At 40.5% G+C, this 18,843-nt stretch overlaps 1 protein-coding gene across 2 annotated transcripts in view; it reads left to right on the top strand.

Annotated features, from left to right (window-relative positions):
* Positions 1-15,864, top strand: part of LOC140184917 (interleukin-18-like) — a 55,301-nt gene extending 39,437 nt beyond the window's left edge. The window contains exons 5-7 of one of the 2 annotated variants that reach the window (XM_072238116.1): positions 6,139-6,162; positions 10,094-10,245; positions 15,544-15,864. In XM_072238116.1, coding sequence (XP_072094217.1) covers positions 6,139-6,162; positions 10,094-10,245; positions 15,544-15,756 — 389 coding nt within the window. In that variant the 3' untranslated portion in view covers positions 15,757-15,864. The remainder of the gene's footprint in view (positions 1-6,138; positions 6,163-10,093; positions 10,246-15,543) is intronic. The other variant, XM_072238118.1, reaches the window with a different exon arrangement.
* Positions 15,865-18,843: the final 2,979 nt, after the last annotated feature.

Raw genomic sequence — 18,843 nt, 5'->3', positions numbered from 1 at the left:
TAATTAAATATCTTATGTTTCACAGGATGGTTTAATCCTTTCACATTAAAACTAAGTAAATTAGAAAAATGGTCCATTTTAAATATCACTTAAAGGAGATGTTTGAATAAAAACTGCTGGAATATATATTAAATCCAAACAATGAGCTCTAAGAAAAAGTAACCAAGCAACAAATGAAGCTAAGAGAACCAAACAGCTGACAGAGAAAAAGAAAACACCCCCACCTCCCGCCCAAAGAGAGAAAATCAACCAAAGGGCAGTCGACAACTAAACCTATCATCCCTCCCAAAACAATCTACTGGCTGAGCGCCAAAAAAAAATTCAAAACATATTAACTTAGAAAGTATTAACACAAAGAAAACTTACTAATATTAAATCCTTAATTTTCTAAACAAGAAGATAAAAATACAAAAAAAAATTAGATACGAAGGTATACCAAGAGTAAAAAAAACAATTGTTCATAAAAGAAAGTAACGAGCAGTTAAACTGCTGATTTAAAAAAAAGGATCCATCAGGCAGACGCAACATAAATTTGTGTAAAGAGTTATCGAACAGTTAAACTTCTGAAATCGATTTGGCACTCAAGAAATCCGGCACTTCTTCGGTCGAACGAAACCATCTGTGAGAGCCATTTTTCAAAATGATTCTAAGAGGAGCTGGGTATTGAAGAGAGGGTTTAAAACCTTTATTATACAGCTCAGACATGACTTTTTAAAATTTGAAGCACTCATTCAACACCTTGGGTGAAAAATCTTCCACAATTCTGAACTTGTGGTCTTCATAATCAATCAATACTTTCCAACGAGATTCACGAATTAAAAGTTCCTTTGTTTGAAAGTCATGAAGACAAATTATTACTAAATGAGGGCGTCCTTCTGGAGGAGGTCTTGGTAAAGGTAACCTGTGAGCTCGGTCTATCTTAGGTGGAGATTTTAAAATATTCGGAAATAATTTAGCCAAAAGGTTTGCAAAAAATTCCAAAGGCTGATTACCTTTCAATGACTCTTTAAAACCCAGAATACGTAGATTATTTCTTCTGTTTCTATTTTCTAAGTCGATAATCTTCTGTCTTAATGTTTCATTAACCTTTAACTGTTTATCACAGATTTGTTCCAGGTCGTCAATCTTCGCGTCAAACATCGTCAGAGTGTTGTCATTCTCTTTTATCCATTTATCGTGTTCAATTGAAGTTTTTTGAATAGAATCCAATTTTCCATCCATCTGTTTAAATTCAGCACTGAGTTGCTGGGACTCCTCCAAAAGTTCATTTTTATGCTTCCGAAGTGTCACCAAAATAGATTCCAAAGTTACAGGCGGGTTCTCTTCTTTTTTGGTAACTTTAGCACGACTCATCATAAAACAATATTGCATTTAAAAGTAAGTTTTCAAAACAAGTTGGAAGCAGTGAATTAAAAAGAGTAGGAGCACCTATAAAAGCGTTGCTACTCCATCAACAGCCAGTAGAGAAGTCCTGCCATTCCTACTATACTTCTTGCATTGAAATATATGCAGCTCAGGACACCAGTCACACCATGCTCAGCATTTTGATTCCTGACTTTGTCTGAGGTCTTAACGACATCTGTCTCCACAACCTCTCCACTAACAATTCTGGCACTCTGGTTCCCATCCCCCCCATACAGCACTAGCAAATCTCTCCGCTAGGATATTAGTTCCTTCCCAATTCAGGTGCAAACCATCCCTTCTGTACAGATCCCACCTCTCCTGGAAGAGAGCCCATTGATACAAATATCTGATGCCCTCCCTCTTACACAATCTCCTTAGCCATGTATTAAACTGTATAATCTTCCTAGTTCTGGCCTCACTAGCACTGGGCATGGCTAGCAATCTTGAGATCACAACCCTGTAGGTCCTGCCCTTTAACTTATCACCTAACTCCCTGAACTCACTTTGCAGAACCTTGCCACACTTCCTTTCTATGTCATTGGTACCCATATGGCCCACCACCTCTGGCTGCTTACCCTCACACTTAAGAATGCTGTGGACTTGATCCAAGATATCCCGGACCCTGGCACCTGGGAGGCAAGGTACTATCCAGGAATTTTGTTCTCGTCCACAGAACCTCCTTTCTGTTCCCCTAACTAACGAATCCCCTGTCGCCCCCACCCCCCAACAGCATCCAAAAGTGATATACCTGTTGTTGAGGGGGATGGCCACAGGGGTACTCTGCACAGGCTCCTTAACCCCTTTCCTCTTCATAACTGTTATCTTGGCTCCTGAGTCCTGCACCTTGGTTGTAACTACCTCTCTATATGTCCTCTCTGTCACCCCTCAGCCTCCGAAATGATCTGGAGTTCATCCAGTCCAGCTCCACCTCCTTAACACAGAGTGTTAGAAGCTGCAGCTGGATGCACTTCTCGCAGGTGAAGTTGCCAGGGACACTGGGGGTCTCCCTGCCTTCCCACATCCCACAAGAGGAAAATTTGACTATCCTGCCTGACATCCCTACTGTTCTAACTGTGCAATTATAAAGAAGGAAAACAGTAAATAAACTGGGGGAAATATAATCTACTGACAGCTTTTTTGCCTTCTCTCACTCAAGCCTCTCCTCGCTGAAGCCTTGAAGAGCAAAAGCCTCAAAATCCCCACTCTAACACTGTCCACTCCAACAATGGTCGCTCCACTTGCCCCTGCTTTATTTTAATTTATTCTTGCCAATCAATCCTGATTTCTGATTGGCTGCTTTTCAAAACACCAAACTGCCGTAAATCGATGCCTTATGTAATCATTCGGCGAACCTGAGTGAGCTACATCTTCTCACGCTTCGGGTCGCTGATTAGCCACTGCTCAAAACATCAAACTGCCGTTAATCAATGCCTTATGTATTCAATCGGTGAACGTGCTTGAGCTATGTTTTCTCATGCTTTGGATCGCTGATTGCCGCTGCTTAAGATACTAAACTGCTGCAAATCAGTGCTTTGTATACTCAATTGGCAAACCTGAACATGCTATATCTTCTTACACTTTGGGTCGCTGATTTCCACTGCTTAAAAAAATGAATATCTGTATAATTTCCGTTCACATTTCTTGTGTTTATATACGAGGGACAATAGAAATACTATTTAGAAATGATGTCATTTTCAAATGCCTTTTTAAAACATTGGTACAGTGGATTCCAATTAATTGGTACACATTGGGACTAGTACTTTTTGGCCCAATTAAGTGGCTGCTCTAATGAGCTGAAGCTAGTTAAAAAAGTATAAAAGGACAAACTGAGTAATGAATTATGTGTTTAAATGAAATACAGATCAAATTAGAGTACTATAGTGCTATAAAACTGTGTTAGTTCCTCATAGTAATTCATAGACAGGTTCATCCAGTGTACGCATTGAACAAAATCAGTGCAGACACCTTGTGTCAATAAGTATAATGAACTGCCTTCATACAATGCTATCGATGGCTGCATTCTCCAAATCTTCATTCTCAATGTAACATTCAAGATGATTGTCGATGCCTCAAATTCTTCATAGTTTCTAACTTGCTGAAGTAGTAAAATAGTTTCATTTTCACTCCCGGCTGTTTCTGACATCTCCAAACCTGATAGCTTGAAACTGCAGTGAACAAAACAGTTCTGAATTGTGTGACTGCTAAGTTCTCGCCAACTAACAGTGACAAAAATCACTGTTCTTTGAACGCAAACACACGCGTCTGATGCTATTTTAAAAACTGTTCGCTCTAAGCACGGTATGGTGTTTAACGGCCACGCAAGTGCGCGCAACTGATGCTGGTTAGAAACTGATTTTTGACAGTAGCCTGTCAAAATTAAGTGGCATAATGTCCCAAATAAATGAAGGGATCCTGGCAATTTTCTCAATTAGCTTTTGTTCTTTTTGAACAGTTTGTCTAAAATATTTCATTTATATCTGTTAAACTTTTATTAATAAAACAATGAATGCACATAAATAAGCAACAGGACTCATCCTTTTACTTTTAAAAAAGTTCATTATTACTGTTGCCAATTCTTTAATCAATGACCTCTGTTCAAAATTGCCACAGCACATGAGAGAATTTTTTTAGATTATTGTCCATTTGGGTACACACTCTCCAGAAGGTTTGGTACACCTGATATATACTAATCCCCTTACCAGCACTTAGAGTCATGGAAATATACAGCAGGGAAACAGGTCCTTCTGTCCAGCTGGTCCATGGTGACCAGGATGATCCATTGAAGCTAGTCCTATTTGACCGATAACATTCTAAACTTTTTCAATCCATATATGTGTCCAATTCTCTTTTAAAAGTTGATCCATAGCCTCTCTGCCTTGAAGGTTCAAAAGATGATCCAAATACTTTTAAAAATGTTTTGAGAGTACCTGCCTCCACCATATTAGGTATTGCATTCCAGATTCCAACCATCCTCTTTGACTTTTTTGTTCTCAGATCCTCCCTAACTTTCCTATTCCACATCTTAAGCCTATGCCTCCGTTTTTAGGTTCTCTCCTATAGGAAATGATTATCACTATTCACTCTGTCTGTACCCCTCACAATTTGTATATCTCTGTAAAGGTCTGTGACTCCCAGCCTATCCGGTTTCTCCTTGCAGCTGAAATGCTCTGTCCCAGGTAATACCCTGGTACACCTCTGCACACTCTCCAATGCAATCACATCCTTCCTACAATGCAGTGACCAGAACCATACACAATAATCCAAGTAAAGTCATAATCAAAGTATATGTATGTTGCCATTTTATCATTTTCTTGCAGGCATTTAAAGGAAAATAAAGAAACACAATAGAATTTATGAAAAACTGTACATAAAGACTGATAAACAACCAATATGCAAAATACATAAATAATACTGAGAACATGAGCTGTAAATAATCCTTGAAAGTGAGTCTGTAGGTTGTTTTGTCAGTTCACTATAGAGGTGAGTGTGGTTATCCATGCTGGTTCAGGAGCCTGATGGTGTAGGGTAATAGTTCAAAGTAAGTGTATTATCAAAGTACATACGTATATATCACAATATACTACCCTGATATTCACTTTCCTGTGGGCATTCATAGTAAGTAGAAAGAAATACAATAGATTTAATGAAAAATGATACAGTATAAACTAAAGTTTTATAAAGTTTTAACAAGATCTCCATGTTCTTAGTTTTATGCCCTGGCTAAGGAATGTCTTCTTCACCTGTGTGGCCATCTTTGGGGATCTCTGTACATATAAACCAAGGTTTCCTCTGTTTCTCAATAATCTTTGGAACCCTACTGTTTATTGTGCATGTCCTGCACCAGAATGCATTACCTTGTACTTATGAGGATTAAATTCGATCTGCTATTATTCCACCAAACTTAGCAGTTAAGCAATATCATTCTCTATCCTGGGACTAATTGTGAATGCTGCTTATAGAATGGTATGTGCCTGTGATACTGCTGAATGGAAAGTTTTCATTGCACCTGTGCACACATGTGCAAATGACAATAAACTCGACTTTGCAGCTGTCCTCCTTACTATCAACAAAACCATCAATTTTTGTGTCATCTAAAACTTACCAATTATACTTGCATTCAAATCTAAATCATTAATATATATGACAAAGCACCAATCCCTCTGATATATTTGCCAAATGCCATGGCCTTTAACCTTTTGGCTCCATGTGGGACCTTGTTAAAGGCTACACTGGTCCATATGGATCATCAGTATAATATGCTGCTGCCAGTATATTTCTGCAAAATCCTGTCTTATGATGTTGAAATCAGCCTTTCCTGAATTTTGAACATCAGTTTCCTTTTCACTATTAATCCTTTCCATAATTACATTGAAACTTATGGGCACAATCTTCAAAATAATCACTGACAATTCAACTATTTACCTTGTGTCATTTTCTAAAATTAAGTTCCTTCACTCAACAAGTTCTCCTGGATGCACTTTTGAGAAAAATAATGTAAGGAAGAGGTCCATAACAGACTGAACAGATGTCTTCTTTCCTCCAGAATCAGCCTAATCTGGATTTAGAGACTTTTTTTGTCATTACTATGAATCTGTTTATTTGTAGCCAAACTTGGGCTAATTTTCCCATCATCCTTTTTAATTTTTGTGGCACAAATTCACATTTTTAGCTATCATATTTTCCATGATTCTCAATTTAGACACTAAATGTGTTTTCTATTCTTTTCTTGATTAGCAAAGAGGACTGACAGCTCAAGTGGTAAGTTACTTAACTGTTGGTGTCTACATATTTGTAACCCCCAGGTTTGGTGGGCTGTGTTAGTCAAGGGAAAGACACTCTTCGGCCTGCCAAACTTATGAAATCTCATTCGTGTGGATGCTGCGTGATGTTTTCCCCTGTTGCAAATCAGTACCATGAAATAACAGACAGTACACTATATGCAATTAAACGATTTAGCTTTATAGTTCTTAATTTGACTAGAAGTTTAGTAAAGAAAACAAAAAGAAAAGGGCCCATTTTAATGAAACAGTCTAATGCGCATGTTGGAGCTCACAACTTTCCTGTCCGTTCGTTCTCCATCGATTTTCTCCTGGATGTCGTTGACTCCCAACCCCATTCCATGTCCACTCAGTCCTGCAGTTTACGACCTCTCCGTTCTGGCTTCTTCTGTCTCCATCTTCTGTTGAACAAAAAGCCCCACGGATCCCTCGCTCTCGGGCACACAAGAAAGAAAACCACTCCCCTCATGGGACGGTTCACGTTCCAAAGCCCCCGTTATCTCTAGTCATAACCCAAACACTGCTGCTACAGAGAAACCATGACATTAGCAGTGAAACCTTCCCCAGGGCGTTACATATTGTATTCCTGACAAGTTTCAAGCAAACCTTGTTTGATGGCCCTTCAGTCATTTGTTGTACTCTTCTTATCTTAGGTAGTTAGAAAGGAACTAGATGAATTCCAGAAGAGACAACAGTTTTCATCCTTGTTCAACTTTATGTTCCACTCAGTTCAATGGAATATAAATCAGACAGGGTTGGAAAATGGGCAACCGGTGCTTGTAATGCAAACAACAGGAATTCTGCAGATGCTGGAAATTCAAGCAACACACATCAAAGTTGCTGGTGAACGCAGCAGGCCAGGCAGCATCAGTAGGAAGAGGTGCAGTCGACGTTTCAGGCTGAGACCCTTCGTCAGGACTAGAGAGGGTGCTTGTACCATGTCTCTCCTCATCCCATTATGCAGCATTCTTCAAACTCGAATCCTTATTCCATTCCACTGCCTGACCAGAGCTTCACCTGGACAGATGCACAGTAATGTAGGGGTCAGGCCAGATGTGCAGTTGATAAATCACCAGAGATTACAGGATAAGAGTGAATTGGGATGTGAAGAGGATAAGAGTGTGGTTATTATTACTTCCAGTTGCTATTGACATGGTGTCAACAATTAATCTGCCAATAATAGCCAATATGGTTTTTTGCAAGGTAGTTGTTGGTTGAGGGAGAGGTGAAGTAATTAAAACCTGCAGCATCACCTCCTCTATTCCATGCATCACCTTCCCTTACAATTGTGGAATAACCTACCTTTAGGTGATAAGGCGGTCAGTGATATCCACAAGCATGTGAGGTGTGTGCAGCAGAGTGTGAGGGAGAGATGTCACAAGCAAAAGTTTGGTGTAAGTCCTGATTAATGTTAACCAGTTGGTGCCTGATGTGGGCATGAATTAAGCAATGACTGTGGCTATTAGTAGTACGCTTGGTGGGATAAGGTATGATCACTGACCTTAACTACTCTTGCGATGCCTTTGAACCAGCTGCACCACTTTGGACTACAGGACCTTTCTGCAGGGCCTCAAGCAACTTGCGGCAAACTCTCCTCCATGGTTAACCATTGTTCTCTATTGCACGACACTATTCCAAAAATACCAGCACCAGCAGAAGCCCACTGCTGCTTCCTCTTAAGTGAAGCAGGCTAGCTTTAAACCACACACACTGTTAATAAGTGACGATACACAGAAGGCAATGAACAGTTCAGTTAGCCTGCAGACTGAACTGGCCATCAGGGTTGAGGATGACGCACACACAAAACACTTTAACCACACACACACACACACACTTTAAACACATACAACTGACACACATGCAGATGCATGCGCACACACAGATATGAATTGGAATCAAGTTTATTGGTATTCCGTTGAATTAGATCTTCTCATACAAGCTTAGGAGAACGTAATTGTCCAATTTGAAGCCACCCTTTCAAGTGTTATCAGTTCCTTTTCCTTTTCCTCATATTCTTTCACATTCTCACCCTACAGCTGAGGAAAAGGGCTCTTCCCTTGTGATGCACTAGGCCACCACAAGCCTTGAGAGTCATCATTGCAGTCCAGGTTAAACTCAACACCAAGGTTCTGTTCTGTCACATTTGCTGTGGCATCATGGCTCTCCCTGTACACGTTATTGGTGAATGCTGAAATATGGATATGAGTTATTCACAAACTAGTGAATACCTTTGTAGGCCAAGAGTTACTCTGCCATTTGCAATGCTGCTTGAAAGTCATAGTCAGGATGTCAAGTTTATTGTCATGTGCACAAGTACTTGTGCACAATCTGACACACATTCACAAGACATAAATTGTACAAAATTATACATGGAAGAATACAGTAAGAACAAAAGAAAACAAATAGTGCAAAGTGACCATAGTGTTGCTATACTGAGGCGGTGATTAGGGTTGTGCAGGTTGGTTCAAGAAATGACCGTTTGAAGGGAACAAGCTGTTCTTGAACCTGCTGATGTGAGCCAGTTGCATATTGCACTGCTGATGCATCACAGATCAGCTGAAAACTGAGTGGGGAGCTTAGAATTACAGAACATGGCAATGTTGACCAGCAAAACCAACAAGGCCACCTCTCTGGTGGTTTCTGTTGGGGAAGTAGAAGCCCTCAATGAATCCTGCTTAGCAACTGAGTGTTGAATGAGGGAAGATATGCTGATAAATTAGGAGCCGAACACATAAAAAATTAAAAATAAGATCACCTTCATAGCCAATAGGAGCCCTAAGATACATGGAAGCAGGACTAAGGTATTTTATTGATTTGATTGGGGTTGTTCTACCATTCTTAAGGTTGTGGCTAGTCTATGATACAAGTCCCTTCATGATCCCTATCACCATGGATTATTAAAAACCATCTTTAGATTTACAGGGACTTGTTTACTGACGAGAGCTACAAATTTAGCTCTAGAAGTATTTTCTAATTTCAGATCTGAAATGCCTGCTTGCAATTTTAAGACTACAAGTTCTTATCCTGGATTCATCAAACAGTGGTATTGGTTTCTCTTTTTCTACTGAAAGTATCAAGGATTTTTATCTTATTCTGAGATTGGAGCTTTAGATGGCAGAATTGAAAGATTTCTGTAACAACCTCTTTAATGATGCACAGTTGTTCCAAATATTGTTAATTACCATTGTTCAGGAGAAATGGAATTAATATTTTAGGTTGATGGCGCTCCTTGTGAATTTTTTTTTCTTCAAAACGCTGCTGGGTACAACACAATATTCAGACACAGAGGACGTGGTTTTTGCAAACTTTTAAGAAGTCTACCTTTCATGCGCACCACACCATATCCTGCAAAGTTTTGAGAATTGATGTGTGACTCAAAAAAGGAAATAAAAACAGAGGGTATTGCTACATGATGGAAAAAAACAACAAAAAATAAGTGAGTAATTGAACTCCCTTTAAAGAGAACTGATGGGTGGGGGAGGAGGGGAAGTCCCTCATGCTAGCTAAGACAAACTCTATATTTCAGAGAAGGTAGTGTGTTACGGGTGTCAAGTCAATATTGCTTAATCATTGACATCAACATCTGCCTGAATTGCAGTCTTCTGGCAGACGGTTATTGTACACATACCATCACTTTTTCCAAAATGGCATCTTGACCATTTTGGGTCTTTGACCATAATCAATGTTCCAATACAGCAGGCATTGATGGGCCCAGTAAAAGTAAGAGCATGCTAGTTTTTTTAAACAACCTTATTAACATTTTCTAACACCTTCAAAGGTTTAATTATATACACTTCCTTCGCCCAAAGCAACACCCAAATAAGTCTGTATCATGTAATTAAAATTTAAATTGCACACCATCGTTGGTAAGTTGCCAGAATTAATGCCATGGTTTTGAATTTTTTTTGTAGGTGTTCAATTTGACCTCATTTTCTATGAGCCAACCGAATGTAATAGAGATTGTAAATTCGACAATGGCCTGCCTACAGTTAGCTTTGTAATACAAGTCAATTCGAAGAAGTATCAGATGTCGTGCAGCAAGGCAAAGACCATCGAATTTCTGGTGGGTGGAGTCTTAATAAAAGTGCATCAAAGCCTAATGTCTTTAAAGAGTCGCTCAACCTAGTATTGTCTTAGTCATCATTGCATGTGCTTTGAAAAAACTGTTTATTTCCAAACAGCTATTTGAGAAGTAGCCTTGAATTGCATAGCAGGATAAAAAAAATCCACTCAGTAGCTTCAGGTCATGAGACCATAAGACACTGGAGCAGAATTAAGCTATTCAGTCCTTCGAGTCTACTCTGCCATTCTATCATGGCTGATTTATTATCCCTCTGAACCCCATTTTCCTGCCTTCTTCCTGTAACCTTTGATCCCTTACTAATCAAGAACCTTGCAACCTCTGCCTTAAATATGCCCAATGACTTCACCTTCATAGCTGTCTGTGGCAATAAATCCCACTGGCTGAAGAAATCCCTTTTCGTCTCTGTTCTAAAGGGACACCCTCGAATTCTGAGGCTGTGCCGCCTGGCCCTAGACTCCCCAACTATAGGAAGCATCCTCTCCACCTCCACTCTATCTAGGCCTTTCAATATTCGATACGATTCCTTCTTCTAAACTCAAGCAAGTACAGGCCCAAAACCATCAAACGCTCCTCCTACATTAATTCTTTCATTCCCAGGGTCATTCTCTTCTGGACCCTCTTCAATGCTAGCACAATCCTTTCTTAGATAAGGGGTCCAAAACTGCTCACAGTACTCCAAATGTGGTCTGACTAATGCCTTAATAAGCCTCAGCATCACATTCTTGCTTTTATATTCTAGTCCCCTTGAAATGAATACTGAATGTCAGGCTGTTTGGAGACAGTGAAGACAGTGTTAAAGATTTTTTTTTATGTCAAGGATTCAAGGTATGAACTACAGTCTGATTGACTTAGTGGGCACTTGGCTACAACTTCCCAGGTTTGTTCTCCAAATGCCAAGCTTTCCAAAGAAGGTTAATGCTCTACAGACCTGTGCTCATGCCCTGTTAGAGAGTCCAGTCTCTGACACTAGTACTGGCAAACCAAAACTTGAACTAACAGATAGAGGGCAATCTTAGAGCCTTAAAATTTGGCTTTGTTCTGATGAGGTCTATGAGATGATCTTGTTCATTGTAAACACCAAATCTCCAGTGTCAAAGGGATAGCCCCATTTACTGCTCAAAGTTATATTCTGGGTAAGATTCGCTCAGCCCGCCTGAGGGGTTTGATTTTTGATAATACAGAAAGTGACACTAACCAGTGTTTTCAGTGCCCCTAACTTGTTCCCCATAACTGCCCTTAGCCGTACAACAACTCTTCAGCTGTGACACAGTTCAGCTGAAAGGTAAGAATCAGAGTCAAAATCAGGTTTAATAACACTGGTGTGTGTCATGAAATATGTTGGTTTGCGGCTGTAGTACATTGCAATACAAATTAAAAAGAGCTATAAATTATAATAAAAATATATAAATTAAATGAAATAAGTAGTGCAAAAAAGAGCAAAAACTGTGAGGTAGTGTAAATGGGTTCACTGTTTATTCAGAAATCTGATGTCAATGGGGAAGAAACTATTCCTAAAACATTGAGTGTGTGTCTTCAGGCTTCTGTACCTCCTCCTTGATAGTTATAATGAGAAGAGGGCATGTCCTGGTTGATGGGGGTCCTTAATGATGGATGCTGCCTTTTTGTCTTTTGAAGATAAGGTTTATTTAAGAGGCTTGTTTGTGTTCATGCTTCTCAGAGCTTTAATATTTAGGACCATTTTCAAGCTTGGAGTTTCCAATTTGCTAGGATGGATAATAGGACTGAGAACTGGAACATATTCCTCCTCTGCCATTCATTATCAACTTCAGCCATTCCTGGTTTGCATGCAGCAGAGGTCAGTCTTATGGATTCAGCTAGTACAGCCACCAATCACCAAGATAATGCAAGTTTGATAATCCGTTTAAGTAAACTTAGCTCATTTAAGATAGAAGGGGCACTGGCATTTGGCTTTAGTCTACCTGATGGCAGAACCTCGTCTGATAGTTCTGCATTCAATTCCACTGCCAGCACCTCACTTAATAAACAAGGTCTCCTATTCAATTTCTTAAAAGTGCTCCAGCTACCCATTTTTTCCCAAGAATAATATCCCTGCAGTTCTGATAACGTTGTCAATGAAGTGGAATTGAAGACAATAAGTGTTGTAGGTCATTCAGCCCATGTGACCCACACTAGCCATAAGATGGCTTATCCTCCCAACCAGCATTAATTCCACAGCATTGTGGGCTGTGGCATTTAAGGGATACCTGATACTTTTTAATAGTGATGAAGACTTCTACCTCCACTGTTCTTCAGGCAATAAGTTCTGGACCCCTTCAACATTTTGTGTAAAATAAAATCTGCTTAACAAGCACCCACTCTCCCCCCCCATACCAAACTTCATCATTCTGTCAATTATCTTTTACCTATGGTCCTGCTAGATTTCTTTACAAGGTAAACTTTAAAATAATTTTCTACATCTTGATTAAATCTATCCTAAGTCATCTCAGGTTCAAAGTAAACAACCCCAGAACTTGTACATTTCTGCAACCTTTCCTGTACTACCACTTCCTCCCTGTGGTGTAGTAAACAGAACTGTTCTCAATACTGATTGAACTTTTTGAGGACGTGACTAAACACATTGATGAAAGTAGAACAGTAGATGTGGTGTATATGGATTTCAGCAAGGTGTTGATAAGGTACCCCATGCAAGGCTTATTGAAAAAGTAAGGAGGCATGGGATCCAAGGGGACATTGCTTTGTGGATGCAGAACTGGCTTGCCCACAGAAGGCAAAGAATGGTTGTAGATGGGTCATATTCTGCATGGAGGCCGGTGACCAGTGGTGTGCCTCAGGGATCTGTTCTGGGACCCCTACTCTTTGGGATTTTTAAAAATGACCTGGATGAGGAAGTGGAGGGATGGGTTAGTAAATTTGCTGATGACACAAAGGTTGGGGGTGTTGTGGATAGTGTGGAGGGCTGTCAGAGGTCACAGCGGGACACTGATAGGATGTAAAACTGGACTGAGAAGTGGCAGATGGAGTTCAACTCAGATAAGTGAGAAGTGGTTCATTTTGGTAGGTCAAATATGATGGCAGAATACAGCATTAATAGAAGGACTCTTAGCAGTGTGGAGGATCAGAGGGATCTTGGGGTGCGAGTCCACAGGACACTCAAAGCAGCTGTGCAGGTTGACTCTGTGGTTAAGAAGGCATACAGTGCATTGGCCTTCATCAACTGTGGGATTGAGTTTAAGAGCCGAGAGGTAACGTTGCAGCTGTATAGGACCCTGGTCAGAACCCACTTGGAGTACTGTGCTCATTTCTGGTCACCTCACTACAGGAAGGACGTGGAAACCATAGAAAGGGTGCAGAGGAGATTTACAAGGATGTTGCCTGGATTGGGGAGCATTCCTCATGAGAATAGCTTATGTGAACTCGGCCTTTTCTCCTTGGAGCGACAGAGGATGAAAGGTGATCTAATAGAGGTGTACAAAATAATGAGAGGCATTGATCGTGTGGATAGTCGGAGGCTTTTCCCAGGGCTGAAATGGCTAGCACGAGAGGGCACAGGTTTAAGGTGCTTGGAAGTAGGTACAGAGGAGATGTCAGGGGTAAGTTTTTTATGCAGAGGGTGATGAGTGCATAGAATAGGGTGGTGGAGGTGGATACGATAGGGTCTCTTAAGAGACTCCTGGATAGGTACATGGAGCTCAGAAAAATAGAGTGCTATGGGTAAGCCTAGGTAGTTCTAAGGTAAGGACGTGTTTGGCACAGCTTTGTGGGCTGAAGGGCCTTTATTGTGCTGTAGGTTTTCTATGTTTTACTCAGTTTGTGATCTAGTTCACATGGCAAATATTGTGGCATGATCTTCCTTTCTTTGCTGTAATCATTCGCCTACCTTCTACTGTACCGCTGAGTTGCACAACTATTTTCAGAAATCTGTTTTTGTTCAGTTCAATATCCTGATAAAGGATCTTGGCCTGAAATAGTCGGCTCTTTATCCTTTTCTACAGATGCTGCCTGACCTGCTGAGCTCCTGCAGCATTCTGTGTGTGTTGCTCAATATCCCATTGTTTCTTTGTTACTTCAGATTTCCCATCTGTAGTATCTTTACTATTGCTGTTTATTAAGACAAGGTGGGAGTTATCAACAAGCATCTTTTATTGAACCCAGCATACTCACAACAAACTACAATAGAAGTTCAATTTCTAAAAGCACACTTACACATTTAATACTATAGCAGTGGCTTTCCAATTTTTCCTCTGGTTGTTCATCAATATGACCTAACACGTTCTCCAGTTTGTGAACAGGTGCCTATTAAAATATAGAGTAGAGCTACTAGATGTTTCGATCCCTATGGTAAGTTGGCACTCTCGATGTTGGCAGTGGGTTTGGAGTGGAGACAAGGAGGGAGGGCAGGTACATCATCGGGGTCATCAGGTGGGCACCCTCCTTCTTTGACATTTCGTTGATAAGCCCACGACGTCTCCAGAGGGCTCAACAGTGCTACCTGGCGTCCCAGATACACCCCCCTCAGTTCCATATCCTCCTGTCTTCATCTTGCAGCCCGGTTGTTGTCTTTCCTTTTAATCCAAATCCAATTACTGCTTTCTTCTGCTGCATTTGACGAGGACTTGATTGCTTGTTGGAGGGACTGATCCCTCACCCCCATCTTCTTCAATAGACTGGTCGTAGATGTAGCAACGAATCCCCTGCATCCCACTTCTACAGGGAAAATCTTGGTCTTCCAGCCATTCTGGGCAGCTTCAGTTGCCAGTTCAGAGTACTTGGTCTGAGTTGTTGGCCCATATTGTAACATACCCCTACACTTTGAAAGCCAATGCATTAAAATGTACTATTTATTGTTTTCCCTCACACGTTTCTGAATTGACTTTCCTTTGTCACTTTCTGACCTTTAATCTCAGCTATTCTGTTAAATTTGATATCATCTGCAAGCTTGTTTATCGTGACTCTCGCATTTAAGTCAAAAAGATTTATATATATCATGAAAAACAAGAGACAGAGAGCACTTCAGAAGCCTTCCATTCCATAAAGTATCCATCTATCATATCAATGGATTTATCTAAGGCTTATCTTGCTTTAATAAATAAGTTAATTTGGCCTAACCAATGTCCTACATAAATGTTAACTTTATATTTGTTTTTTATTCTTCCGAACACACCCTCGTACTCTTCTTGGCCTTATTAACTAGTATTGTTATGTTTTTAGCTTATGCATCTGTGGCCTCTGTTCCTTTGTTTCTCTACCCTGCATACTCACTTTGTATAAGTTTCATTTAATTTATTTTTAAATTAGGAGATGAAAACCTCAGAGGAAGATATGGTGGACGGGGATCAATGCAACCTTGTATTCTACAAGAGAAGAATCAATCAATATTCGTGTTTCGAATCTGCGTTGGCACAGAATCACTATCTCTGTACAGTATCTGAAAAGGGACTTTTTAAATTAGGGTTGAAGGAGTTCATATCCCAAACCGATGAAACGATACAGATATACGTGGAAGTGTGACCAAAGAGCATTTGGACAAAATCTTCTGAAACCAAGATGCCAAGACAGTTCTGAATCTATGATGAGACAACAGGTAACGCACATAAAAGTTGCTGGTGAACGCAGCAGGCCAGGCAGCAACTCTAGGAAGAGGTGCAGTCGACGTTTCAGGCCGAGACCCTTCGTCAGGACTCATCTGACGAAGGGTCTCGGCTTGAAACGTCGACTGCACCTCTTCCTAGAGATGCTGCCTGGCCTGCTGCATTCACCAGCAACTTTTATGTGTGTTGCTTGAATTTCCAGCATCTGCAGAATTCCTGTTGTTTATGAGACAACAGGTGTTTTTTTTTCTGTTTATTGTATCCTAACCTTTTAAGTATATCTGACGACACACATAAAAGTTGCTGGTGAACGCAGCAGGCCAGGCAGCATCTTTAGGAAGAAGCACAGTCGACGTTTTGGGCCGAGACCCTTCGTCAGGACTAACTGAAAGAAGAGACAGTCAGAGATTTGAAAGTGGGAGGGGGAGGGGGAGATCTGAAATGATAGGAGAAGACAGGAGGGGGAGGGATATTTATTTATTATTTTTTTTCCCTTTCTTTCTCTTTTTTCTCCCTCTGTCCCTCTTGCTATATCTTCCTCTGGTGCTCCCCTCCCCCTTTCTTTCTCCCTGGTCCTCCCATCCCATGATCCTGTCCCTTCTCCAGCCTTGTAACCCTTTTGCCAATCAACTTTCTAGCTGTTAGCTCCATTCCTCCCCCTCCTGTCTTCTCCTATCATTTCCATCTCCCCCTTCCCTTTCCCCTCCCACTTTCAAATCTCTTACTAGCTCTTCTTTCAGTTAGTCCTGACGAAGGGTCTCGGCCCGACACGTCGACTGTACCTCTTCCTAGAGATGCTGCCTGGCCTGCTGTATTCCACCAGCATTTTGTGTTGTCTGAATTTTCAGCACCTGCAGATTTCCTTGTGTTTGCGTTTTTAAGTATATCTGACCTTCCCTCATGCTAATATCACAAAGAAACAAAGATATTGAATAAAGTATTAATTTTCCAGGTCTAGGAGTAGATGGTGTGCATTTATTTGGAGGAGTTCCTGCAGGTGCTGTCCTCCTTTTTGATGGCAGAGGTCATGGGCTTGATTGTAGTCAATGTAATGGCAGTGCATTTTGTAGATGATACTGTACCTACTGCAGCTGTTGTGTGCCAGTGATGGAGGAAATAAACATTTAGGATGCTATAAGTCATCTGTTTTGTCCTGAATGGGGGGGAGCTTCCTTTTTGTTGGACGAGGTTTTCATCCAGGCAAGGGCACAATATTCGATGCACTCTGAACTTACACTCTATAGATGGGAGAAATAGTTGTTAGGCACTGTAAGGCACCCTACTAGGTATCTTCCCCTTTAGTAACAGTATTTAATTGGCTGGTGTTGATGGTGGGTCACGCAGCCACTGAATAGCATGGATGCTCAATTTACACTGGTTTATGCTACTGCTATAGGGTTTTAGTGAAGTGTCCATGATGTAAACAAGGTTGTTTGTTGAATGGGAACATTTAGAGAATGGGAACACAAACAAAGGAAAAAGAGCTGTGAAATGCAGAGCAGGAAGACATAATTGCCAGGTCAGTCTATGCATATCCTCCACTTTCAAGTGGAGCAAAATAACAAGCTCAGCCAAAATCACAGATAAATGAGAGCTGTTGATTTGGGAGTAGAGATTGTGAAGTAATCTGTAGGAAATAACCAAATTCTTAGTGTAATGTTACATCCTTGTTTGAAAAGGATTACAGAGCAACAATTTTACAGATGCCAGGCAAATAACCTCTCCCTCAATGTCAACAAGACAAAGGAGAAAGGTTATCGACCTTGCACCACTCTTTATAGCAGTGAAAACTGAAAAGTTTCAAACTCCTCTCATGGTCCCAGAACATATTCTACACAATTAGGAAAGCTCACCAATGCCTCTACGTTATGAGAGACTGAAGAGAGCTGGACTTTGCACATAAATACTCACATCATTCTAGATATGCAGTATTAAGCATTCTAACAAGCTTAATCACTTCATGGTACAGAAACTTCGCTGTGGCAGACAGGAAGGCTCACAGCAAGTACCCAAAACTGACCAACATGTTACTGGCACCAGCTCCCCCCACCATCAAGAACATACATACAGAAAGTTGCTGGAAAAGGGCCCGTAATATCATGTAGGATGCCACCCACACTGTTCATGGTCTGTATTTCCCACACCCATAAGGGAGGAAGCTATATAGCATCCATGCCAAGATCACCAGATTCAAAAACAGTTACTTTCCCCAACCAGTAAGGCTGATCAACACCACCACCCCCAACCACCACAACTTTTATCATTTTCTGTCTGTCACCTTATGTGCCTAGCGTCACTTTATGGGCATACAATTAATCTATATATACACAAGCTATCTTGTGTATTTATATTTAGTGTTTTTATACTATTATTGTGTTTTTTATCTAATTGTATATTTTTTGTGCTGCATCAGCCAGAGTAATAATTATTTTGTTATCCTTTACAAAAGTGTATTGGGAATGGCATTAAACAGTCTTGAATCTTGTTCTCTCCTTCTCAGTCCAAAGGGTCCTTGATCTGAAATATAAACTACTTCCCTTCCCACAACTGAGCTTGAACGGCTGAGTGTTTCCTACATTTTTTGTTTTCATTTTGGATTTCTGTAGTGTTTTTCTGTATCTCTCTGCCAAATGTCTCAAAATAAATGACAATACTTGTAAACTCTTTTTACCAAATTGAATTCTGAATACACAGCACCATCCAAAACTCTTACCTACCTTAACAAGTCAAGTTACTTTCTATTGTCATTTCGACCATAACTGCTGGTACAGTGCACAGTAAAAACGAGACATTTTTCAGGACCATGGTGCTACATGAACAATACAAAAACTACACTGAACTACATAAAACAACACAAAACTACACTAGAGTGCAGACCTACCCAGGACTGCATAAAGTGCACAAAACAGTGCAGGCATTACAATAAATAATAAACAAGACAATAGGCACAGTAGAGGGCAGTAGGTTGGTGTCAGTCCAGGCTCTGGGTGTTGAGGAGTCTGATGGC

Source organism: Mobula birostris, chromosome 20 (genome assembly GCF_030028105.1).
Source record: "Mobula birostris isolate sMobBir1 chromosome 20, sMobBir1.hap1, whole genome shotgun sequence".
In the NCBI taxonomy this organism is placed as follows: Eukaryota; Metazoa; Chordata; class Chondrichthyes; order Myliobatiformes; family Myliobatidae; genus Mobula; species Mobula birostris.
Note: the sequence above shows the minus strand (reverse complement) of the source record. Positions and strands in the feature narration are given on the sequence as shown.